General features: G+C 42.7%; 1 protein-coding gene across 2 annotated transcripts in view; it reads right to left on the reverse strand.

Moving 5' to 3' along the window:
- Nucleotides 1–383: 383 nt before the first annotated feature.
- DSC3 (desmocollin 3) overlaps nt 384–25994 on the reverse strand; it is a gene marked incomplete at its 3' end in the record, with an annotated part of 39566 nt that continues 13955 nt past the window's right edge. Inside the window, exons 5-16 of one of the 2 annotated variants that reach the window (XM_080684834.1) lie at nt 23737–23892; nt 22333–22477; nt 20836–21002; nt 17661–17795; nt 17091–17276; nt 13806–14062; nt 13555–13697; nt 11800–12024; nt 9268–9492; nt 6120–6241; nt 3041–3289; nt 384–581 (exon numbers count right to left, since the gene is read on the reverse strand). In XM_080684834.1, the coding sequence (XP_080540960.1) occupies nt 384–581; nt 3041–3289; nt 6120–6241; nt 9268–9492; nt 11800–12024; nt 13555–13697; nt 13806–14062; nt 17091–17276; nt 17661–17795; nt 20836–21002; nt 22333–22477; nt 23737–23892 (2208 nt within the window). Of the gene's footprint in view, nt 582–675; nt 703–3040; nt 3290–6119; nt 6242–9267; nt 9493–11799; nt 12025–13554; nt 13698–13805; nt 14063–17090; nt 17277–17660; nt 17796–20835; nt 21003–22332; nt 22478–23736; nt 23893–25994 lie in introns of those variants that run through there. The other variant, XM_080684835.1, reaches the window with a different exon arrangement.

Here is a 25994-nt window from a genome sequence, read left to right on the forward strand (position 1 = left end):
TGCCATATTCAACCAAATACCGCTTAGCTATGGCCGGACTAATATTTATTTACCCAACATACTTATTGGAATAACTTCTGTAAAGGAGAGCAGATCCTTTATAGACTCTCATTCCTATGCTACAGCGTAAGATTTGCTAATTGTCTATTTACTCAGCTCTCAAGAAAGTGAAAATCGTTTTTAACATGTGAACTTGAGAGAAAGGATACACAAGGACTTGCTTGAAGAATACAAATGGGCAATTCGCATAATTCAAATTTTAGAAAAATTCATATACTGTAGTCATATGTGAATATTTAGACACTGAAATTGAATTTTACGGTCTTCCTTTTGGAAACCTCCAGAATGTCTGACAAGACCACGTAAAGGTAGCACTGGCACCTTTATCTCTTCGTGCACGTTTCAGCCAGGGCAGTAAATTTAGCTCCCAAATGATCCAGAAAGTCCAGGCCCTCTTCCTCCTGCTTCTCACTGCAGCAGCCCACAGAGCCCCCCGGGGAGCCCCCCCCTTCGTAGTGATAGCTGAGGACATAATCTTGCGACGAGAGGTGGTCTTCGTTCTGATGGTACAGGTGCAGCTTCTGCAAAGCAAAACGAAGCGATCGCATTATTGCTTTAAACACACAAACCCATAAACATAAAATATATTTTTTATTTACCTTTTATGTTTAATTTTTAACCAGTGTGTCCTCTAATGGAGTCCTACATACAAAAAATGCACATGATTGGTCTATGTCACAGCCACACCATAAAGTCAGTATATTTCACATTTCTAATAACCCATACGCATTAAAAAAAAACCACGATGTAAATAAATGTTATATTTAAGTACATTTAAGTTACCATTACATGCTCATCCCCATATTAAATGCTCATCCCCATATTTCATATCTAGAGGCCGGGCTAGTCCGCAGAATGGTGACCACACGCAGGGGGTTTGGCACTGGAGCTTGAGTGGTCAGACAGTCCTGACTGGAGTCGTGCCTCTGGCCTCACCAAGCAGCGATGGGACTGTGAGCCAGCGAGTAAACATTTATGTCTCCCTCTTCTCAAGTCTAAAATAGACAGCGGCTATCTCACGGGGTCAACTTTCAATGCCGAAGGAGGAGTGCATGAAAACAGAGAGAGAGCGCGCAGACAGCACTGGTGGGAGTGTTGGGGAGGAGGGGGGAGGACTGAGAAAAAGAAAATAGAGAGAGAGAGAGAGAACTGAGGGACACAGACAACAGCGTGGTGATTGCTGCGGGGAAGGGAGGTGGTGGAGGTGGAAGAGGGTATAGGAGGGATAAATGGTGATTAAAAAAGAAGCAACAATATAAAAAATATTCTTATTATGCCCAGCACATAGTAAAGAGACAATAGATGCTAATTAAAATTGCTATGTATTATGTGCAGTTAGAAGGTAGGGTTAGAAGAGGTCAATGGAGGTGGGGGGAGAGGGAAGGGGGACATATGTAATATGTTCAACATTAAAAGAAAAAAGAAAGTAGGTAAGAATTACCTCGTTGGCTTCAGCATCAATTTTTACAAGATAGTCCACACATGACAAAATAGAAATGCACCAAAAAATTGCAATAAAGTTTAAAATAGCGTAACTCACGTTGCAAAAACCTGGTCTGGGGATGCAGGAGCCAAGCTTTCAGCCACAGCTACCCTCCCTGTCTGCCTCTGGCCTGTCTGCCGGCCTGCCACACTCCTGCGCCTGCCCCCTCCTCGCCTGTGCTTCCCTCTCGAACCCGAGCTCGCCATCTTGTCTTGTGTAACCAAGACCCTGTAGCCTCCCATCCATTACCTGAGGTCACACTACGAATGCTTCGTAAGCTTCGCCTCTCCCCACCCTGATAGTACATGAAACTGACCATCTAGAAACGGGGATAGGATTAACGCTTGGATTTCATGAAAAAAAAAACATGCTATGGACATATGATAAGCTACAGCTGCATCACAGGATGTGGCCCATGTGCAGTCTGTCAAACACCGGTGTTGGTGTTTCAAGGGCAAAGATGTGAAAGCTTAGTACCAGGAAGCAGTTCAATCCAGTGCTTCTCCCCCTGGACTGGACATGGGAATCCCCCGAGGTGCTCCGACGGGGTGGGGGTGGGGGCAAAAAAGCCAAGCCAATTAAATCAGAACCTTTCAAGGGCAAGTGTTATATTTTGAAAGCTCCCCAGGAATTTGGAGGTGCCACCAGGATTGAAAATCCCTTACGTCGTCTCTCCTTCCTTTCACAGCCTTTACTTTCCTCTGAATGACACACGTGACACCTGCGTGGTGCCTTGTACGTTGAAAATCGTTCAGACAGATCGTATCATTCCACCCGGATCCTAGAATAGTGTACAGATGCTTGGTTTTCACAGAGAAGTGGAGATTTGATTTGGGGAGTTTTATGATTGTGAGAAATGAGATTTTTTTTTCATATTCTTTCATATTAAAAGAGCTCGTGAGGTAAACACTCACCTAAACTTAAGGGAGGGATATGAAAAACCTGCAGTGATCATGAGATTTTAGAAATTAAGAGAATATGAGAGATGAAATAAAATCCCTTTTATATTCAATAATGTAACATAATTGAAGAGCAGGGGAACAGAACCAGAGAGTGAGAAGGAAAGAGGAAACCATGAAGAATATGGGAAAGCAGTTTCTTAAAAAATACACTGAGTGGCCAGATTACTATGATCTCTGAATGCAAAATAATCTGGCCACTCAGTGTATATCCTATATAATAAAAGGCTATTATGAAAATTGTCCCCTCGACCAGGAGTTCGACCAGAAGGCCGGCCAACTGCCCATGTCCCCTCCCCCTGGCCAGGCTGGCCGGACCCCACCCATGCACGAATTCATGTACCAGGCCTCTAATTATATATACACACACACACACACACACACACACACACACACACACACACACACACTGAGTGGCCAGATTATTATGCATTCAGAGACCATAATAATCTGGCCATTCAATGTACATGTTAATTTCCATTTCCTATTGTTCTCCTCTTGGACATTTAACTGCAGGGAGTCACCGAGGGAAACTCACCTCTCGCAGGCGGGGCTGTGTGAAGCTGTGCCACTCCGAGTACATGTATCTGGAGTTGTCCATGTCCGCGTGTCCGCCCCTGGAGTCCAGCGTGTGGTGATGGCCGCGGCAGGAGTCCAGGGTATGGTGTCCGCCTTTCACCATTTCAATGGTTTCCAGCCCCCCATTTTTCATCCCTGGTCCCATCGTGCCACAGAAGACTTGGTTAGAGTTGTTGACTGTCTGGGTCGTAAACCCATTGGCAGAACACTGAAATAAAATGAAATAAGACCATTCATCTCCGGAGAACATGGGTTCCCAAGTCAAGTCACAAGAAGGCAAGGGAGAAAGAACATTTACACAACCTTTTATTCATTCATTCCGCCATTTATTCATTCATTCAGACATCTATCACTTTCCAGTGATGTGTTCAGTCTAGAGATGCAAAGATGAACATGGCGTTCAGTGGCTCCGAGAAGTTCTTATTCCAGTAAGACAGAACATAGATAATGACTTGAAGAATGTGATTATTCTGATAGATAGGTGAACACAGAATGCTACAGGAGCACAGAGCAAGAACATCAAAATGCAAATCCAGGGAGGTTCGCTGTAGCAGACCTGGAATGGGGAGCAAGAATGCCCCACCTACAGGAGGGTCCGGGCCCAAGACTCCAGGGCAAAAGATGCTTTGGGGGGTTCTCGCCTTCAGCCTGCTGAGAATGTCTACCACACAGAGTTCAGACCGAGAGAGGAAGCTGGAAGGCTATAAAAGGCCAGAGGGCATGAAGACCTGCATGCCAGGCTGAAACATGTAGAGCAGGGGTGGGCAAACTTTTTGACTCGAGGGCCACAATGGGTTCTTAAACTGGACCGGAGGGCCGGAACAAAAGCATGGATGGAGTGTTTGTGTGAACTAATATAAATTCAAAGTAAAGGAGCGGAGGGGAGAGCAAGAGAACCCTCCGCTCTTTTGGCTCCGCGGGCCGGATAGAACAGCCGAACGGGCCAGATCTGGCCCGCAGGCCGTAGTTTGCCCACAGCTGTTCTAGGCAATAAGGTGAAAGACAAATAAGAAAGACGAGTTTAGTGTCATGGAGATCAGGAATGATAAGGACCTAAGCCGGAGTAGAAGCAGTAGTGATTGAAAGAAGTCGAGGAAAGAGGGTAGTGAGGATCCAGGTGTGTGTGTAGGGGCTGGGAGGAAGGGGGGAAAGAGGGGGGATGGGAGATACCTGTAATACTATAAACAGTAACAAATATATTTAAAATTAAAGATAAAAGAAGTTGATGAATGCCATGGAGAGCTCACTGGTGGTTAGATGGAGGAGGCGGCAAAGGGTCAGGAATAAGTCCTAAGTGCTCTGCCGTGCAGCTAGCTTGGTGGTGCAATGCACATGGAAATAGGGAAGAAGGAAGTGCTGTGGGCGAGATGGGTGTAAGCCATTCCATTGTGGACATGGTAAACTGGTGGGACGTCCAAGATGAGTACATGACTATGGGGATCTGGAGCTCAAGTGTGATATTTGAACTGGAGGTAGGATTCGGGGAGTCCCTATCCCCTACAGGTGGTAGTTGAAGCCCCGGGAATAAATGCCATCACCCAGAGAAGACTGTAGACTAAACGACAAGAGGGCTGAGAATGAAACCACAAGCAGAGCCCATTCCAAGGGGTGAATAAAGGCATTGGAGCTGTGACAATTGATCCAGAATAGCAATAGAGGGATCCAAAGAGGCATAACTGAAGCCATGCAGAGGAGTATGGCAAGGAGGCCATTGATCCAAGTAGAAAATAACACCAACTAGGATAAGTACTCGCTCAAATCAAGTTAGCACCACGGAATTCTAGTAAAAAAGTGACCACTGGTGGTCTTTACCAAAAGAATTTCCACGGAGTGCTGAGGGAACAGGAAGTAATATCACAGGGAAATGGAGTATAAACTCTTCTTCCCAAAAGTCCAGTTTCAAAAAAAAAAAGAGATACAGAGGGAACGAGAAAAGTTCAACACAGGTGAGAAGTTTAGTTGTAGCCGTCACCTCGGTGGGTCAGTTCTGATTATAAACCATTCATTCTGATCGTGACAAGATCTCCCATAACCATCAGGCTGTTGTATGCCATCTTCTTAGCCATTTAGCTTTTTAAATGTAATATGCAGCGTCTCTGACTAAAATGGAAGATTTTCAAGTTCAGATGACTCACTGAAACTGAACTACATCTATAACAGTCATACATACTACCCCACTGCCTGAGGAAAAGATGGAAAAAGAGAACTGAAAAGGAACCATGTGGTGGCACTGCTGGTCTATATGTTTTACTGCGGTTGCTGCTACAGTACATTTCCATCACAAAAGATAAAATCCTGATTTTCAGATGTTGACAGTATAATGTTGTCACTATGAATACATGCTCATCGATCACATCTCTAAGCTAATGAGAGGAGAACTGAAGATAAACTAACATGGAAGCTGAGCCCAGGGCCGTTCTACATTCTCTCTTCTCTGTTCCTTTCACCCACCTCCAGGTGATTGCCCAGAGTTTACTCTCCCAGGGAACCGACTTCCTTCAATAAGTCAGTGACTTCCAGATTCACCTTCCCAGTCCCGATCTGTCACCCAACTCCCACCCCATCTTCCAACACACACACACACACACACACACACACACACACACACACACTCTCACACTCTTTGATATTTTCTTCATTTATCTTCAGAGTTTTTAGCAAGTGATTTTTCCTATTATAAATAGTCAAAGAAAAAAATAATCTCTGGAAATATACATTGCAGAGAGCAGTCAAATAGACTGTTGTTATAATAAATACACAACCTCAAAGAACAAGTTCTAAATGACAACACGAGAGAGTGGAAGAAAGATGACCGAACCAAGGCATCTGGTCTAAACAGCGAAGTAAACGCCACTGCATGAATGTTCGAATACTGACATAACACACTTATTATGCAAAATCTCATGCCTGCAAAATCTTACCCAGTGAGAAATATAACTAAACTTCTTGATGTCAAAATAACTTTAACTTCATGAGGACAAGTTAAGAAATTATGGGAGATGTTCAGAGATAAATATTCATGTAAGAAAATTACTTACCACCTTATCATCGCCAGGAGCTTCTGTGTTTGATATAATTAAATTTTGCTGCGCCAAATCTTCAGGAAAACCTTTCTTCTTCCTGGCACCAACAACTCCACACACTAAAGTCAGCAATACAGCTGAGAGTGGAAGCAAAAGTGAATTGTAAAGTTTAACGGACATAGAATAAAATACCATCTTTGTTTATCTTCTCACCTAAAGTGCACAGGAGACAAATACAGCCACTAAACATGGTGTCCCCTGAATCACCTTGACCTTCTAGAGCAGTGGTTCTCAACCTCCCTGATGCCGCGACCCTTTAATCCAGTTCCTCATGTTGTGGTGACCCCCAACCATAAAATTATTTTCATTGCTAATTCATAACTGTAATTTTGCTACTGTTATGAATTGTAATGTAAATATCTGTGTTTTCCGATGGTCTTAGGCGACCCTGCTAGCGGTTCTCAACCTGTGGGTCGCGACCATCTCTAAAGAGATTTACTGATTCCCAAAAGGATGGTTTGCATATAGGGAAGGAAAACCATTTTACCCTGAATAGATTTATCTCCAAGTATCTGAACTAAACCAATGTAAATTTTCCTATTCAGAATATTCATTGTATACAATAATTGTGAGAGGTTGAAATGTGGGGTAAAACTAAGAGTAATAACAACTCTTTACAGTGTTCTACACACCGCTGTACCGCACACGGCCAAACCACAGCCGCAGTCCAGCCCACCACATGTTTCTGAATGGCCCATGAATACGGTTTTTATATTATTAAATGGCTGAAAAAATCAAAATAGTTTATTGGATGTAAACATTATATAAAATTCAAATTTAGTTTCACAAATAAAGAACACAGCATGCCCATCATTTAAATATTTGCTATGGCTGATTTCTTGCTACAGGTTTGACTGGTTATAACTGAAACCACATGGCCGGCAGAGTATGAAATATACACTGTCCAGCCCTAGAAAAAGCGTGCTAACCCCTGCCTGCTCTCTGGCCCCTGGTGATGGCCCTGCTTTCATCTCTCCCTTCTTCCCCTCTCCCACTGCTCTCTAGCTCTGCTGGTCTCCCTGCCACCCCTTGACTTCCCCAGGCATACTCTCCCCTTAGCGCCTTGGAACGGACTTTCCCCTTCAGCTGAAAGCTCTTTCCCAGCTATTCCACTGGGCAGACCTACCTTTTCCAAAAATCATCAACAGTGACCTTCAGCGAGGCCTGGCTAACCATTTACTGAGATTGCAGTCTCTACCCCCAACCTCTCACACTCACCCCGCACATTCTACAGCCCTGTAGATCCTCATTATCTTGCTTTTTTATTTTTTTATTGATTAGTTTGCTGTCTCAAGACAATTTTTTTTATTGATTTCAGAGAGGAAGGGAGAGGGAGAGAGTGAAAGAAACATCAGTGATGAGAGAGAACCACTGATTGGCTGCCTCCTGCACGCCCCCCACAGGGGATCGAGCCCCCAACCCGGGGAATGTGCCCTGACCAGGAATCAAACTATAACCTTCTGGTTCACACGGCTATGCTCCACCACTGTGCCACACTGGCCGGGCAAGACAGACTATGTTTGTTTGTCTTTCGTGTTTTGTTCTTTTATGAATCCCACCCACATAGACACAGTTTTTGACATATCATTGGTGTTCAAGATACATTTTGTTGAGTTGGTGAAAAATAATGAACACTTATTAGAAGTATACCGTGCACTTCACATGCATTAATTAATCCTCAGTGCGACCCCATAAAGTGGGCTACTATAATTACCTCCTTTTACAGGAGTGGAAACTGACGCGCAGTTACGTAACCTGCCCCGGGGACATGGCTTGCAAATGATAGAGCTGGGGCACAAACCCAGACAGTCCGATTCCAGAGCCTTGCTCTTAATCACTGCCCCTGTCACAGAACAAAGGACCAGCTCATCTAAACTGCAGGATCGGGTGGAAACAGAACGAGGGGAAGAGATATGGTGTCCTGGGGAACTAGTCATCTGGTGAAGAAGAGGGTAACAGAATTCAAAATTGGCAAGAGAATGTCAACGAAGAGATATTGCTGACACCTCCCATAAATCTGTGGCTGAGTGGTGAGAGGACATGAAATGAAAATGGCTTTCAGTGACCTTTCAGACAGCGGAAGATCAGGACCAGGAAATAAAATTATACATTGACAATCTGAGAAGGTTCAAGAGTTCTGTCCAAGCCCTGGCTGGTGTGGATCCGTGGACAGAGCGTCAGCCACACACCAAAAAGGTCTTGAGTTTGATTCCTGGTCAAGGGCAGGTACCTGGGTTGCAGGTTTAACCCCTGGCCCAATGGGGGCTCATGCAGGAGGCAATAAATCGATGTGCCTCTCTCACATTTGTTTTTCTCTCCTTCCCTCCCTCCCTTTCACTCTCTCTAAAAATATGTGGGAAAAATATCCTCAGGCGAAAATTAACATTAAAAAAAAAAAAAAAGGAGTTCTTCCAGGCCAGTGTGGCTCCGTGGTTGGGCATCGACCTAGGAACCAGGAGGTCACAGGTCACAGTTCAATTCCCGATCAGGGCACAGGCCTGAGTTGCAGGTTTGATCCCTAGTATGGGGCATGCAGGAGGCAGCTGATCACTGATTCTCTCTCATCATAGATGTTTCTATCTCTCTCTCCCTCTCCCTTTCCCTTCCTCTCTGACAGCAATAAAAATATATATTTTAAAAAAAAAAGAGTTCTATCCAAAATTGAAATCTTTCACCTCAAAATGGATCCTGCTCCTCTCACAGAAAACAGCCCATCAGTGCCCTGACTGGTTTGGCTCAGTGGATAGAGCGTCGGCCTGTGGACTCAAGGGTCCCAGGTTCGATTCCAGTCAAGGGCATGTACCTTGGTTGCAGGCACATCCCCAGTAGGGGGTGTGCAGGAGGCAGCTGGTCGATGTTTCTCTCTCATCGATGTTTCTAACTCTCTACCCCTCTCCCTTCCTCTCTGTAAAAAATCAATAAAATATATTTTTTTTAAAAAAGAAAGAAAACAGCCCATCAGAACTCAGGTAAGGACAGGAAAGGAGTTTGTGACGGGGACTCACACCTGCTGGATCGTTGGACAAGATCACTCTTTAAGGACCTTCTTGTGCACTCGGACATCTACTGTCTACCTGAGTTTTACGTAGGGACAAGGACTTACAGGACAGCAACGCCACGCCCAGCAGGATGGCCAGGATGGCCCACTTCCCGAGCGACACGTCCGCGCTCCTGGCGGCCGCCTGACACTGGCTTGGGTGCGTGCAGTCACACAGGTTCACGCGCAGGGTTTTGGTGGCGGATTGCCCCGCTCTGTCTCTCACGGTCACGGGAATGTAATACTCCTTCGCCTCGGCGTTCTTCCCGTAGGAAAGACGGGCAGCTGTGTCTGCAATAAAAGAATTACAATGTAACGATCGTGTCCTCCTCCCTGGGCATGCGTTTCACCACGCTTGTCTGTAAGGAACTGTCTGCCACGTAAATGTCAATGACCGTGGATGGCTACCTTCAGCTTTGCCAGCGCTAACCTTACCGCACATGTGTTTGCTCGTTGTAACTTTTTAGAGAGAAGCTGGAGGAAAGAATGTGGCATTGGAGTGACCCAGTAGCATTTCAACAATATTTAATAGCTCCTTACTGATTCTCTTTTTTACAAACTAATAATGCCAGATTGGCTTTTTTTAAAATTACCTTTACTGTTCAAAGTATTACAGTTGTCCCCTTTTCCCCCCATTGACCCCCTCCACCTTGTATCGGACTCTACCCCCCCGCCCCCGACCCCGGCTTTCACCTCACTACTGTCTGTGCCCATGGGTTATGCATATGCATACAAGTTACTTGGTTAATCTCTTCCCACTCCCCCTCACCCACCCTCCCCTCTTGACTTTTGACATACACTTCAAGCGTCTTTCTGCAGTACCAGTTTATGACTCTCATAAAGAATTAACACACACCGTCACAAACAAGGGATGTCTTAAGCTCACATCTTCGTATCCATTTACCTCCTCGTACCTACCTGTCCACTATAAGGAAATTTTTCAAAACATGATGGACCCTTTGTGGTTCATGCCTTGCCTCTGGAAGTAATCTCAATACCAGAAGCTAATCAATATCACCAAAACAGCTCTCTCTATATCACAACAGTACATGTATATCAACTGTGATCTTTCCCCCAACAGTCTCCATACCTTATTTTAATGACCCGATCACCAACGGACCAAAAGCTCTACACATTTTCAACTGCAATTACAGCCTTTTGGAGTTTTCGCAATGCACTAAATGAACGGACAAAGCGTAATACGCAACGGGAGTGGTCTGTGATTTCTAAGCTGTGCTTAAATGCTCGGTGCTGATCGGGGGAACGGCAGCATGCTTGGCTGCACCTCATAACTGCAGCTCTGAGAGGAACGTGAGTCACCACGGGGGTTCACGTTGCCCCTCAGAAGCACCCTGTGCCGGAGGTAAGACCCCTCCATCCCGCTGCCCCTGCTCAGTCACCCACGAGTGCACCAGCCTCGGACTCTCCTTGCCACTCAACTCTGCGCTCTTCAAATTGCCTCCTGAGTGTCACCAAGTCACCTGCTTGTGACATAAATCTGGATACAGTGTTGCCTTTATACACTCCCAGGCATACCTGTTGTCACCTACTATACCAAGGCCCTTCTCCTTGGTCTGGTCCATAAAGCCCATCACTTCCAGATCCCATCCTTCCTTCCGCCCATTCTCGCAGCACTCCAACTACAGCTTTCTGACCTCCAGCAACACTGATTTCCTTACCACCCTAGTGTTTCCCTTCTTTCATGCATGTATATTAATGAATTAGTGATTCAACCAACATTTATTAAGCGATCAATGTCTACTAAGCAATGGGCTAGGTACTGGAAATGCAAAAATAGATTGCGAATGTCTTGAGAAACTCATGCATACGTTGGAGGAGAAATGTAAACAGATGACAGTGCTTTTATTACATGAAAAGCACTGTCATAAAGGTAGCGAAAGGTCACAGTGTCCCTGCTTCTACTTCCAGAAAGACCTCCTAGACGTGCGCAATCATGTCTTCCTTGCGAATCTCTACACACATCCCAGGGTCAGCAACAGTGCCTGGGAGCTAGTAGGTGCTCGATAAATAGTATGAATTGATATCAAGCTAAGATATGGGAAGGGAGGTATTCTAGGCAGAAGGAACAGCATACAGAAAAGTCCAACTACATGAGAGAAGATGACATAGCAACAAAGAGGAAGTGAGTCATGGCTGAAACATGGACCACACGCCCCAGAAACCAGTCCCAGACACTGTCCTCAGGCTCCAGCGCCAGACCTCTGTCCATATCCCCCACGTGCCCTTCCAAACTACCACGGAGCGCAGGGCCCACACCCCAGACTCCTCACTTCCAGAGCTGCCCCCCTTCCATCCTCTCTTCCCCTCACTGGAGTTGCTTAAAAGCAGCAACAACACGTTAGTGATAAGCTGCCCGATATTTTAACAAAGCATTTTTGTCTTCATTGTAAAAGTAGATTTTGCCACCATGAAAGTTATGCTTTCTTTCATTTTGTGTAAAATATATAACATAGGCCCCCTACAATATTTGTAAAAGTTGGTTAGGCTAAGAATCAATGGTACATGTTTCATGTGAGTAACCAAGTACCCCCATTCTCAGTTGTTTCAGGGCATCTAAGTGAGTTTTTGAGTGAATACCATTAACTCTGGAGAGGGTCCATATTTTGTTGACTTCTGGAGACGGGTTGGCCAAGCTGAAATAAAACGGAGCGCCGTGGATAGGTTCGTCGGCGTCAAAAGCTGAAATGTCAGTGTACCCCATCTTCGGTTTGCAAATTGTCACATAATCTTGACGTATTTCTGGCGCATTATCGTTCACATCTTCGATGCTCACGGCAAGCGTTCCAGTGCACGATCTGCCATCTAGGGAGAAGGGCAAAAGGTTTAGTGTAATTTTTAACGTCTTTTATCGTTTCTTAAGAAAAAAAATCAAGTGGATTCTACATAGGATATATGGTTTTTAAATAAACTCCTGGTTATTCAAAGAAATAATAAATAAGAACATCCTATATAATAAAAGGGTAATATGCTAATGAGACTGGACGTCCTTCCAGACGAAGCCAGGGCCGGAGGGAAGTCCGGGTCCCAGGTGCCTGTGGGGGGCTGGAGGGAAGCCAGCCCAGGTCTTGGATGCCAGCAGATGGCCGAAGCGAAGCCAGCCCAGGTCCCGGGTGCCAGAGGGAAGCCGGTGCCAGCAGCTGGGGAAGGAAGGCCTACTCTTGCACAAAATTTGTGCACCGGGCCTCTAGTATATGGATAAATGAAACCTGCATATCATGAGTACTACTGTTGAGAATATCAGATACAACTGCCAATAAACTTTTACCAAACAAAAAAAATAAAGGTCTGAATTTGAACTCCATTTCCTTGGGTCCCTTCTGGTGCAGGCGTTACTGAGTAGTGACATAACTACAGAAAAAGGTATTCCAATCCCAGAACACATTAAAACCACTGAGGCAGAATTTTTTAAATATATGATGTCCAGGCTCCCAAACCAGGGATTGTGGTTCAGTTGGTCTGAGGTATGTCAATACCTTGATATAGTTTTTAAGTGTCACAAATTATTTGAAGATAAAACCAGGGTTCAGAAGTTCTGGGTTACTTTAGGAAACAGAATTCAAAGAAAGAATCATTTTGACCTAAAAGTCAGCTGAGCTATTGAAAGTCTCAATTTAAAGTTACATTTATACATGGAATACTATGCAGCTGTGAAAAAATAAGGATTTCTTACCCTTTGAGACAGCATGGAGGGACCTGGAGGGTATCATGCTAAGTGAAATAAGCCAGTCAGATAAGTATCACATGACCTCATGCACATGTGGAATCTAATGAACAAGATAAACTGAGGAACAAGACAGATCCAGAGACAGGGAAGCATGCCACAGACTGAGGATTCTCAGAGAGAGGGCGGGGCGGGGGCGGGGGGAGGGAGGAGAGATTAACCAAAGAACTTATATGCATATATGCATAGTTCATGGGCACAGACAATAGTGGGGGGAGGCCTGGGAAAGGGATGGGAGTAGGGAGAAAGGGATCAATGGGGAAAAAAGCGGGATATCTGTAATACTTCCAACAATAAAGATAAATTTAAAAAACGCACAGTTAAAGTGACATGAAGAGTTCTAGGAGAGCCAGGGGGACCCCCTCATCAGTCCTAGACCTCAGATGCACCTTTGTCCCCTAATATGGTCTGTCATCCCTTAAGGCCCGCCATGTGGGGACACCCCGACAACAAGACAGGGCTCCTGTTTCCAAGTGCTTTCACCTCGCTACGTGGTGAAGAGAAGCTGGAACAGAGTCTTTAAAGGGATTTCCAAGAGTTCAGTCTACTCATCACAGGATTAATTCCGCACAAGAAAAGTCGCGTTATCCTCCAGTTCTTTCAGTAAATACCTTGGTCTATGGCCAGGACTGTGACGTTGTACAAGTCGTTCCTGGGGGTTGCGGCCTCCCTGTCCAGAATTTTGGAAGTTTGGATTGACCCCGAAATTTCATCAATGGCGATCCACCCGTTAGGATCATGCAATTTTTTGTACCTGTTAATAGAAAACGTATTAAAATAGCAGTCTACAATGTATTAGAAAAAGTGACTGTCTCAATGGCTTCCAATGCATGTCAGTACGGGGTTACAGACGTCCTTGTACCTTATCCCGCTGCTACTCTTGGTCTCGGGGTCATATGCCTTGTAGCCATTCATCCTGGACCCCACGGCTGAGTTCTCTTTAATCCGCACGTACTGGGCGGCAGGCTTGCACTCGGGCCCTTCATCCTGGTTCTTCACATGGACCGTGACCACTGCTCTGTTCGTGGGTGTCCTGAGCGCCAGGTCTCTAGCAAAAGGGGCTTCGTTGCTCACCCCAATTTCCAGGACCACTTGCTGGTTTTCTTCATAATCCAGTGGCTTTAGAAAGGAACACATGGGTCTCAGTCTGAGTGTACAACACATGTGGTATCTCAAACAGCACGGGAACTTGTGTCAACATGAACAGTGTCGCACATTCTCCAGGTTCCAGGTTGGTCAATATTGACTTCTACCCTTTGCTAAAGAGGGAGGAATTATTCACTAGGCCTTTAGCCAGAGTGGTCCCAAAGTGCCTGCAGGTGCTTTAGATTATGAAAAAGCAATTCTGTAAATACTTGTATGCTTCATTCTCACTAAAAATAGTATTCTGAACCGGGAGATAATGCAAAAAAAATAAAAAATAAAAAAAATAAAAAAAGAATGACAGTGTTGTTTGCCCCTGCTTTAGTGCACTAACAGACCAGCTTACCACTCATCTGACTCTAAATAGAACCTTGAGATATATGTACTACTATTTGTAATACTTTAAACAATAAAATAAAATTTAAAATGTTAAAAAAAAAGAATACAACCTTGTTTGACTTACTATTTACTATTGACTGGGGCCCAGACCTTTACGTTTCTTATAAAATTAGATGTCGACTTAAACAAAATTGAAAAGGTACAATACTCATATTTTCTCTCCGATAGAAAAGATATTCAAATACATGTTTTAAAAATGCTATCATTTCTATCAGGCATATAACTGAGCAATCTTCTTTCAGCTTCTCCTTTTCTCAAAACCCATCCAGGACCTCATTTCTTCTTAGGAATCTGCTGTCTCTGTGCTGGTTCCTTCATTAAAAGCTAAGTAGAACTTTCTTACCCACGCTCACTATTTTTAGGAAAATTCTGTCTTGACAATTTGAGAATTGTACTTTGGCATTGTCTGTAGTTTATCCCAAGAAACTCTGTGAAAACGAAGGTAAGTAAGAGAAACAAAGCAATGCTTAATGGTGCTTTATTATAATCATCCCGTTTTTCAGAGCAAGAAAGTGGAGAAGAGGAGTTGAACTGATTTTCCCACAGCTCAGAGATTCTCGTCTGAGCTGGAGTTTGAAGCCAGGTGGTGTGGCTTGGGTTCATTTCCTTAATCACCACACTGTACTTGCTCTGCTCCTCTATGCTGCTTAACTGGTTCACCAGACTCTAAAATTGTTTAAATCAATCCTCTCACTATAATTGATTTTCAGATAACAAAATCAAGCAAAACCCATAACACACTATTCTGCACAACACGTTGAAACACTTTTCCTTTGATTGTCTTCAATTTATCGAAATAATCCTGGCTGACAGTCCGAGAAAGACAAGCACCCTATGATTTCACTCCTATGTGGGAACTAATGAAAAAGATAAACTAACCAAATAGAAACAGACTCATAGATATGGAGAACAGACTGACAGCTGTCAGAGGGGATGGGGGTTGCGGGGCTGGGTGGAGAGATTAAGAAAAAAACAAACTCATAGACATGGTCCACAGCATAGTGATTGCCAGAGGGGAAGGGAGGTGGAGGGAGGTAGCTGAGCGAAGGGGGTGAAGGAGACTTGACTTGGGTGGCAAACATACAATATAACACAGAGATGATGTATTATAGAATTGTACCCAGGAAGCCTATATAATTTTATTAACCAACGTCACCCTAATAAATTCATTAAAAAAGAAGAGAAATCCTGGCTGAACATGGAACAAAGTCAAAACTGATGAGTAATATCTTTGTTTCAAACCTTTCCCCACTCCTAGGTATTAGACTGAGAAACTAACATCCTGAGTCCACTAAGAAGTCGAGAAAATTTCGGAATCTTAAAATCTGTGAAATGCATGTGAAATGCTGTTGATTTTTAGGTCTATCCCAGAAACTAGAGAGTCAAGAGGGGCAATTCGTTAACATCTGTTTATTTGTTGCTAATGAACACCGTCCCACAAACTACACGCGCTGGGATGAGCCTGCAGACGGGCGGAGCACCTGCTGACAACGGGAAGTAGATGGAAATTGAGGCAACAGCTGCTGCTGGGAGGAGGTTCAGTTACTCCAGCCAGAGGCACCTGCTAACTAAAGCCTCCGAATCCTTTATGTCGTTTTTCAAGGCTTCAGCCGGCTATTATCTTAGCGGCTTAAAACTCTGTGAGATCAGAAGTCTACTGAGATGAAATCATCAATTAATGAAAAAAAGCAGGAGTTTTCTTCCACCCTGGGGGGTCTTTTTGTTTCATCAAATGAAATAGATTGTTCAAAAATAGCTCATTTCTGCATTGAGTTACTAACAACTCCCTAGCAAGTAAGGGTTGTACTGAAGTGAAATGCCCTCTATGTTGAGGACCCAGAACAATAGCTTCCTCACTCAAGCCCACAAGCGCTGCTGCTGCTGCTGCTGCTGAAACAGAAGCCAGCCAGCAAACACTGAGATGGGAAGCTCGCCCAGGACTCAGCTAAGTCCTGCACTGACTCATGCTCGATGGTTCCAGAAAAGTTAGCTTTTCTTTAAAGACAAAAGTCATCTTTGTATGAAAAATTATAGATATGTTAATATTTTTAAAATGTACTAATAATATCCTATAGCTTATTGAATGTTTTCATTTTCATTATTATATTGAATAGCTACTACAGAGGCAGAGGCCATTATTATGTGCTTTTTACTGATAACAAAAGGCTAACTTGTTTCATAGGATGATTGGTTAAAGGGCATTGGGGATGTTTATCTTAGAGAAGGTAAGTCTCAAGTGGACCGAACAGCTTTTCAAGAGAAAGATACCTGTTCGGTGCAGGGTTAGCAACTAAATGCAGGTCGCAGACATGGGATCTGAGGAGAGTCACGTAAAGACAGTAAAGACTTCTGGGAATTGGAGCTCTCTACATATGGAATAAGCTGCCCATCGAGGTATGGAGATCCTTATATGTGAGCATGTTCAAGCATAGGTTAGGAGACCAATAACTGGCACGTAGATTATAGAAGAAAGGCGGGCATTAGGTGGGAACAGTAGGACTAAAGGGACTACGTTCCCTCAACTGAAACGACTTAGCTGATTAAACCATTAGTTTATTAAAATTTGTTAAGTTGCCAAGTTGTCCGTTGTCTATTCTTACTGTACCTTGACAACACACAGAACGCCTTCGTTAGTTTCTTTGTCTGTGCTGATTTTGAAATGCCCGTTTTCATTGCCCTTTAAAATAGTAAAATTGGCTCTCCAATTGGCACTGTTCACTAAATCCTTATCATCCACAGGCAGTCGTAAGATTTCCATGTTGTATGTATTTTCCTCTACTGATGCTTCATACTGAAACGGAAAGGACTCATTAAAAATATTGTAATAAAGAAAACCTTTACCAAAAAAAGTAAAATATATCTTCTACTCCAAAAGTACTTGTTCTTATCATTTTTCCCTAGATTATTTTAAAACTATGAATCTCAAATAGTATTGTTTCACGAAGACATCTTTTGAATGAAAATAATGTCATCACAAATGAAGACTAATGTTACAGATCTTTAAGAGGTCAGTAATATAAATAATACTTTGAACTAATAAGATAGATTTATATGTCTACTATTTAATTTTATTCAAAAAATAAGCATATATATTTCAAGGCATGATAAATATTTATTCATTCAGATCAAATAACAAATGCCAATAAACAGGGGTAGATTTTGGAAATATACTTACAGCATTTTGTCTGAAAACAGGTGAATTGTCATTTGAATCTGCTACTGTTATAAAGCAAGTCGACGTACCCACCAATCCAAAAAACTGACCATCCATATCTTGTACTTTCATTATCAATTTGTAGTTGTCTACAACCTTAAAACAAAGCAAATAGTTAATTAGTTTTTTACAACTTTGTTTGGATTTATAAATGAAATTTTAATTGTATACTCTTCTATTTGTGTGTATTCATGCTTTTATTTCCATATTTGCATATACTCTAAGAATTTGGTATACAGGGATAAAGCTGAAAAGGTAAGCAGAGGTTAAAATATAAAGAGTTATACTAAGAATTTAGACTTATGCCTTAAAATATATTGTAATTGATTTCAGAGAGGAAGGGAGAGGGAGAGAGATAGAAACATCAATGATGAGAGAGAATCATTGATTGGCTGCCTCCTGCACCTGCACGCTCCCTACTGGGGATTGATCCAGCAATCCAGGCATGTGTCCTGACTGGGAATCGAACCATGACCTCCTGGTTCATAGGTCAACACTCAACCACTGAGCTACACCAGCCAGGCTAGACTTATGCTTTTTTTTTTTTAAACCCTCCAGTAGCTTCCCATCTTCCTCAAAGTAACAAGCCCAGTGCCCTAAATACCCTCTAGGAGCCGACCACTGTAACCATAGACTTTACATAGCAGGTGAGAGAGAAAGGTTTTCTTGAAGTCACAGAAGTAGCACAATTTAAGAGCATTTTGAGTTTTTGAAAGAATATTCTTGAAGAAGGTTGAGCAGAATTTCGAGTAAGCTAATCTGGAAGGCAAAGAAACCAGTTAAAGAACTCCTAAAGTAGTCTAACATGGGTGGTCCTAATCTGAGGCAGTAGCAGTGAGGACAGAGAATAAAGGTGACAGGGGAGTTAGGTGGGAGTCAGAATTAGAGCAGATTCTGTATACAAGTGAAGAGGGAAAGAAGGATTGACAATGATGCGCAGGTGTCCTACTTGGATGGATAGGCAGACATGGGTATCACCAACCCATACAGAAAATTCACAAGAAGAGGCAGGTCTCTGAGGAAGTGAATACTAGCAAGTTCGCAAGGAGGGGCAAAAACAATGAGTTTTCTTTGGCATATACTGAATTTTACATGCCTCTGGGAGACCTAAGGAGAGAGGTCCAGAAGCCACCTTGGTATGAGGCCCATACCCACGGGAGAGATCACAGCCAGAAGTACCAATCTGGGAATCACCAGTGTGTAGCCAGCCTTGGGCAAACTACGGCCCGCGGGCCGGATCCAGCTGTTCTATCCGGTTCTCTTGCTCTCCCCTCCGCTCCTTTACTTTGAATTTATATTAGTTCACACAAACACTCCATCCATGCTTTTGCTCCGGCCCTCCGGTCCAGTTTAAGAACCCATTGTGGCTCTCGAGTCAAAAAGTTTGCCCACCCCTGATGGTGGTTGAAATTATGGCAGGAATCAGATAGCTAGAAGAGGCTGAATATGAGAAGATTTGAGGATATAAGGAGTAATCATAGCATTTCAACAGCTGAGGAAAGAAGACGAAGCAAAGGACACCAAACACAAAAGACCAAAGAAGCAGGAGAAAAACAAGAAATCCAAGGAATGAGAGTTTCAGTAATTGACAACAGACAGAGACTTAAGGTAAGGCGGACTTGGCAATTAGGAAATCACCCTGACTTCTGGGAATGGATTTCACAGCTGGTGTGTTAAAGGTAAAATGGAGTCATTAGTTTGTGACACAACCATCTCTGTTGCCTTTCTCTCCTATCTAACGATTCTTTAGCCACTGATTGGGTTAAGTTTTCTTCTTTTTCTGTTTCCCTCTGTCTCATCTCCAGGTTCCTCTTACTTATCCCCCTCTACATTATTCAACATTCCCACCCCAAAATGCTCCACCCAGAGGCTCCAGGGTTCTGAGAGCGTTTCTCCTTCCTCTAAATGCACCACATCTTTGCCTCTCTTGTTCATTTCTTTATTTCCTGCGTTATTCCCCATAAAATCCGGTTAGATTATTTTTTTGATCAGGCAAGCAGACCTGGGTTTTTCCCTTCTACTTCCCCTCCACCCCCCAAAGCTGTATCTTATAAGCTTTGTATCCTTAGATTATCTTTTCTGAGTCTCATTTTTCAATCTGAAACATGAGGGAAAAAATCCTTATTTTCACTTAATTACCACATCATCTCTACATATTACAGAGACACAAAAATATGGTCATATTGTTCCCTTCACACTTTCCCATTTATTATTACCATTATATGCTTTATTATATAAAATCTCTAACCCCACAAATGCATTTTTTTAAAAAAATTAATGAAACCTCTGTTCTACTTATGATTCCTTTTTTAAAATTCTCACTATCCCTCCCTTTTTCTTTGGCATCATGTCACATTGATGTCTTCTTTCTAATATCTCTCCCCGTCATATCGATACTTATATTTATGTTATTCTAGTTGCAGTGGGAAGCATTTAAGTGTTCCAATGAAGCTATTTTTACATACAAAATTGATTAATCAACTCAGTCAATAATGATTTTGTTAGCCTAGTTAGATATAGGCTAACAAAATCAAGTCAATCAATCTTTCTGACTGTCACATTTCTCCTTACAGGTTGAATGTAACACCTGTATAGTCAAACAAGGAAATTATTAAAATCAAATAAAATTATGCATAAAGCATTGAATACAGCATAATATATATATATATATTACAATATGCCATTACTATTATCCAAATAGTGCTGCATATTTTTAATAAACCTTACCTCAACTAATCCTTTCTAGATAAAAAGCACATAACACTTTCAACAATCAAATTTTAAAAAGAAAAAACACACACATATCTCTAACTGGATAGGGATCAGGGTATGGGCTATACTCATGAGTTAAACAAAACAAATTGTCCTTTCCAATAACTGAATCCTTTACGGAGCTAGAACCCACGAGACACACACAAGAAAAAAATACGGATAATAATAACTTTCTTAAGAAATAGATTTTGTTCCTACACCTTCTACATACCCATTGATCTGTATTTCTATTCCTTATGGCTTCTCTTGCTTCAGGAAATAGAAGTCATATACAAACCAGGTTACACGGCCAGGAATTATTATCTTACGCCAAAATAAAATAAAATTAGAACTCAATCCAAGACATTCCGAGTGAGGAAGCTACCTCTCGGTCCAGATACTGCGACACCAGGGTGATGGCGCCGGTGGCAGGGTGCACGGCAAAGAGCCCGGGGGACCGGGGCGTCTGCTCCATGATGCTGTACTTCAGGCGCGTGTGCATCGTGTCCGGCTCGTCTCTGTCTGTGGCACAAACCACTCCCACGGTAGTGCCTGATGTAAAAAAAAAAAGTGTGTCATACTTGTTAAGTATGCTTCGGAGCATCTGCACTTCTCACGTTCTAACAATGCTGGTGGAAGTATTAAGGTAGTCGTTTTAAGAGAAGAAACAATAGAAATAAGAGCTTTAAAAAACTGTATCACCAGTGGCTGTCATTCAGCACCTCCCTAAATAAAACCTAATAAAAATACCTATGTTGATTTTAGTTTTATTGTCCATTCTGTCCTGCATGTCCTCTGCTTGGAGGGGAGAATATTGATAAACCCACATAATGTTAAGATGAAATAAAGTATGTAAACCAAATACGGTACATGGTGTGGATAACTTGTCATCTGCCTTTAGAAGTAATTGGTATCACATTGTTAACACAAAAAACTCCTGTACTATCCTCTAAGACAGTGGTCGGCAAACTCATTAGTCAACAGAGCCAAATATCAACAGTACAACGATTGAAATTTCTTTTGAGAGCCAAATTTTTTAAACTTAAACTTCTTCTAACGCCACATCTTCAAAATAGACCTGCCCAGGCCGTGGCATGTTGTGGAAGAGCCACACTCAAGGGGCCAAAGAGCCGCATGTGGCTCAGGAGCCACAGTGTGCCAACCACTGCTCTAAGATATTCACTGTTAGTGTTTGATGGGATTAAATATATTCTGTGAATAGATACTGGTCCAATATCATCTCAGGATGATTGGCCTTAAATATGAAAAACTCGATATCTCAAAAAATGTACACAAACATATTTAACATAATATATTTTACTCTTAAATGAACCATAAAGTCTGAAGGGAAACGGCTGTTCTAAGTCTGATATGGATAGATTGAACTAAATGAAAGATCTGAACTATTCTACAGCATAAAGAAACTTTAGTAAAACTGAAAAGAAACAATTGACTGAGAAATATTTGCAAGGTGACAAGTTAATATCCTTAATATGTAAAGAACACCTTTACGTAGATTAATAAATAATTAGGAAACATACAAACACTAAAGGAAAGAAAAGAACAAAGGAAATGAACATACATTTCATAAAAGAATTAGAGGCCCGGTGCACAGCATTCTGTCCTTTTGCAGTCGGGAGCCATTGGGGATGTCTGACTGCCGGCTTAGTGGCTCCCGAGACACTCCACACGTGGGAGCGCACTGACCGCCAGGGGGCAGCTCCTGCATTGAGTGTCTGCCCCCTGGTGGTCAGTGTGCGTCATAGCGACCAATCATTCGCTGTTTGGTCAATTTGCATAGTACCCTTTTATTACATACGATAATACAAATGGCCAAAGCAAACATTCACAAAAACGTTTCCCCCAAAAAATATTGTCTTACCCAGTCTACTACTTTCTGGAACTTCGAAGTTATAAATTTGCTCCGTGAAAACGGGGTGGTTGTCATTTTCATCCTCCACTCGGATGGGCAGCGGGAGAGGTAAGTCGGCTGAGTACCCGTCTGCTGTGGACGCATAGGCAATCAGCTGGGAGACAGGAAGAAGCGAGGTCAGGCCCACTGATATAAGATGCTAGCAAGAGGGAACACTATGCTCTATCCACCATCTGCCTTACAAATAGTTTCAAGAATAAACCACTTAATTTCTATCCAGTGCTTTTTTCATCATCAAAGTATCAAATGGAGAAACGCTTCAAATAGAGTGAAGACCATCCAGCATTTGGCGGAAATGTCTACACTTCAAATAAAGTTTCAGAGTACAGTGAAGTCATGGGCAACCCTGTAGATTAGACTGAGACGTTACATGTGAATAAGAGGCTTGGATTGTAGTCTGTATTCACTCCATCATCAGAAAGCTGTACTGAGAAGACAGACTCAGGGGAATGGGAAAAATCCCTACTTCACCCAAAGAAAGCAGTGGTTTCCAATCCTGACACCACCATGCCCATGCCCATGCCCTTTCACTGTTTTACCTCATGGATCACACATTTTAAGAGTTTTTCTAACAAAATCCATTTACCAGTTTTTGTGCTGCTATGTAATTAAAGGCATTATGATGCCCAATAGAATGTATTCCGATTCAGCATGTGGTTACAACACTGAGTTGGTAATTTTCCAACCAACAACTAAGAAATGCCATGTGGTGGACACCAGTCACATTTGTTCACCCAGATCTCTTCCTTCTTCTAGAAAGACCATCCCTTTTTTTATGGGGAATCATACCATCCCTTTTTTTATGGGGAATCATAGTCCCTGCACCGCATGGGTGACCACATGACCCCACCGCACTGACCATATTACACTGGAAATTGTCTGAGTTAGTCCCCAGTGACTGTAAGCTTCTCCACGTCAGCATGCTGGCTTATTAACCCCGTTTGGGTTTAGTCTCTGACTCTTGCTTTCGTAGCCAGTACTCAGACATGATCAGAGAGCACACAAGTGGAAGGAAGACAGAGAGGCGGGTAGAGCAGAAGAGGAAAGACCGTGGTCATGTCCCGGACAGAAAACTGTACCGCGAGCAGAGAGAGGGCTGTATCTCCTGAGCAAAAACAGCTCCTGGGAACTTACTGGAATGGACAGTCAAATGCAATTAAAGCTGTCTGCTTCCTTTCAGTCAACAACAGAAGCTGACATAAAAAGCAGAAATATTCCAAAAGATTGCATCGTTTGTCTCCTTTACTTTCAGATGCCCTCTAAGGAGAGGATGCGAGAAGACAGGGAAGGGTAGAGTACCAGAAGAAACATAGTTTAATCGTTTCAAGTCACGTATATCAATCAGACTCCTACATCAAAAACATCATATTCTTCACGATCCACCGGCCGAGTACAATACAGATTCCCAGTGTCTTTTTCTATGAAGAACAGATTTAAAGGTGCTTGGTCAACTCCACGTCCACTTATTGAATAGAAGACGGTATAGTTCTGGGCTGCATCGGACTGAACCTGAAAGGAAAAATACAGATGTTAAAAGTTAAACTCTGTTAAAATGCTCGTGTGTTAAAAATGCAGCTTATGTGTTTACATTGTTATTTTAAAGAGACGACTTCAATAAAACCATCACTTGTCACTTCATCAACACAGAAAGCAGGAAAAGCATTTGGCAAACGATTTTTTTAACGGCTCAAATTTAATGAAAACAATGTTCAACATAAACAGAAACCAAAGAAAATCTAATTACACGCAAGAGGCATAATTTTATATCGTGTGATTTGGCAACGATAGAAAAGAACAGTAATACCGATGGTTGGCAAGAGTGAGGCAACCTGGCACTCTCATCTATAGAGAAGGGGATGCCAACTGGAATATCCCTGAGGAGGGGACCTGACAAAAATGGCAAGAATGAGAGCTATGAGGATAAACAGGGAAGACTTCTTGGTGGAGGGAACAGGAAGTGCAAGGGGACCAGGGTGGGGTTGTGCCTGGGGCCTTTAAGGAGCAGCAACAAGGCCACTGTGGCTGCGGGACCTGGGGAAGGAGAAGGAGATGGAGGGGAATGCAGTAAGAGGGGCCTTTTTCTTGGCGTTAGATGGAGAGATGATACCTGACTTATATTTGTTAAAGATAATACTGGATAATTGTTAAAACTAGACTTGGATAGATGCACAGGGAAGAAACAGGAAGACCATTTAGGACAGCGGTTCTCAACCTCCCTAACGCCGAGACCCTTTAATACAGCTCCTCATGTTGTGGTGACCCCCAACCATAACATTATTTTTGTTGCTACTTCATAACTGTCATTTTGCTACTGTTAATGAATCGTCATGTAAATATCTGTGTTTTCCGATGGTCTTAGACGACCCACAAGTTGAGAACCGCTGCTGTAGAGCCTAAGACCATCGGAAAACACAGATATTTACATGACGATTCACGTCTGCAGCAGCAGAGGTGGTGACGAGTAGTTAGACTCTGGATAGAATTTGCAGACAGAACCAACAGGATCGGCCGGGGATTGGATGTGGGGTGCAAAGACGGAAGCTGAGGATGACAGCATCTCGGAGGGTGCCAGTACCCCGTCATGGCTACTTAGCAGATGAGTGGATAGTTTGATTCCCCGTGGGGTGCGTATGGGAGGCAAACAACCAGTGCTTCTCTTTCTCTCCCTCTCTCTCCCTTCCTCTCTTTGGGGAAAAAAACCCACAAAACTGCAGTACATGTACACAATAAAATACTACGCAGCCATAAAAACAGAAGGAAGTCTTACCTTCTGCAGTGGCATGGATGGACCTGGAGATTATTATGCTAAGTGAAATAGGCCAGTCAGAGAAAGACAAGTTCACTCATATGTAGAATCTAATAAACTAACAAACACAACAGAAACAGACTCAAGGATACAGAGAACAGACTGAAAGCTAAAAGGGGGGTTGGGGGGCTGGGTGAAAAGATGAAGGGATGAAACAAAAAAAAAAAAAAAAAAGACCTCATAGACACAGACAGCAGTATAGTGGATTATCAGAGAAAAGGGGGATGGGGAGAGGAGGGTGAAGAGGGGATAAATGGTAACAGAAGAAGACTTGACTTTGGGCAGTGAACACACAATACAATATGCAGGTGATGTATTAGAGAACTGTGCATTTGAAACCTATTTAATTATATTAACCAATGTCACCCCATTAAATTCAATAAAAAATTTAAAAAAAGAAAATAATCAAAAAATAATGGAAGACCATGTAATATGCAGATGATGTATCATAGAATTGTATATTTGAAACCTAGAGAATTTTATTAAACAATGCCACTCCAATAAGTTTAATTAAAAAATAATATTCTCGCCCTGACGGGTTTGGCTCAGTGGATAGAGCATCGGCCTGTGGACTCAAGGGTCCTGGGTTCGATTCCCGTCAAGGGCATGTACCTTGGTTGCGGGCACATCCCCAGCATGCAGGAGGCAGCTGATTGATGTTTCTCTCTCATCGATGTTTCTAACTCTCTCTCCCTCTCCCTTCCTCTCTGTAAAAAATCAATAAAATATATATAGTTTTAAAAAATAATATTCTCAAAAAGAAAATCGTTGTTAGATGCTCTTAGAAGTGATGGCCAAGCACAAA

The sequence above is a fragment of the Plecotus auritus genome (genome assembly GCF_963455305.1).
Source record: "Plecotus auritus genome assembly, chromosome: 8".
In the NCBI taxonomy this organism is placed as follows: Eukaryota; Metazoa; Chordata; class Mammalia; order Chiroptera; family Vespertilionidae; genus Plecotus; species Plecotus auritus.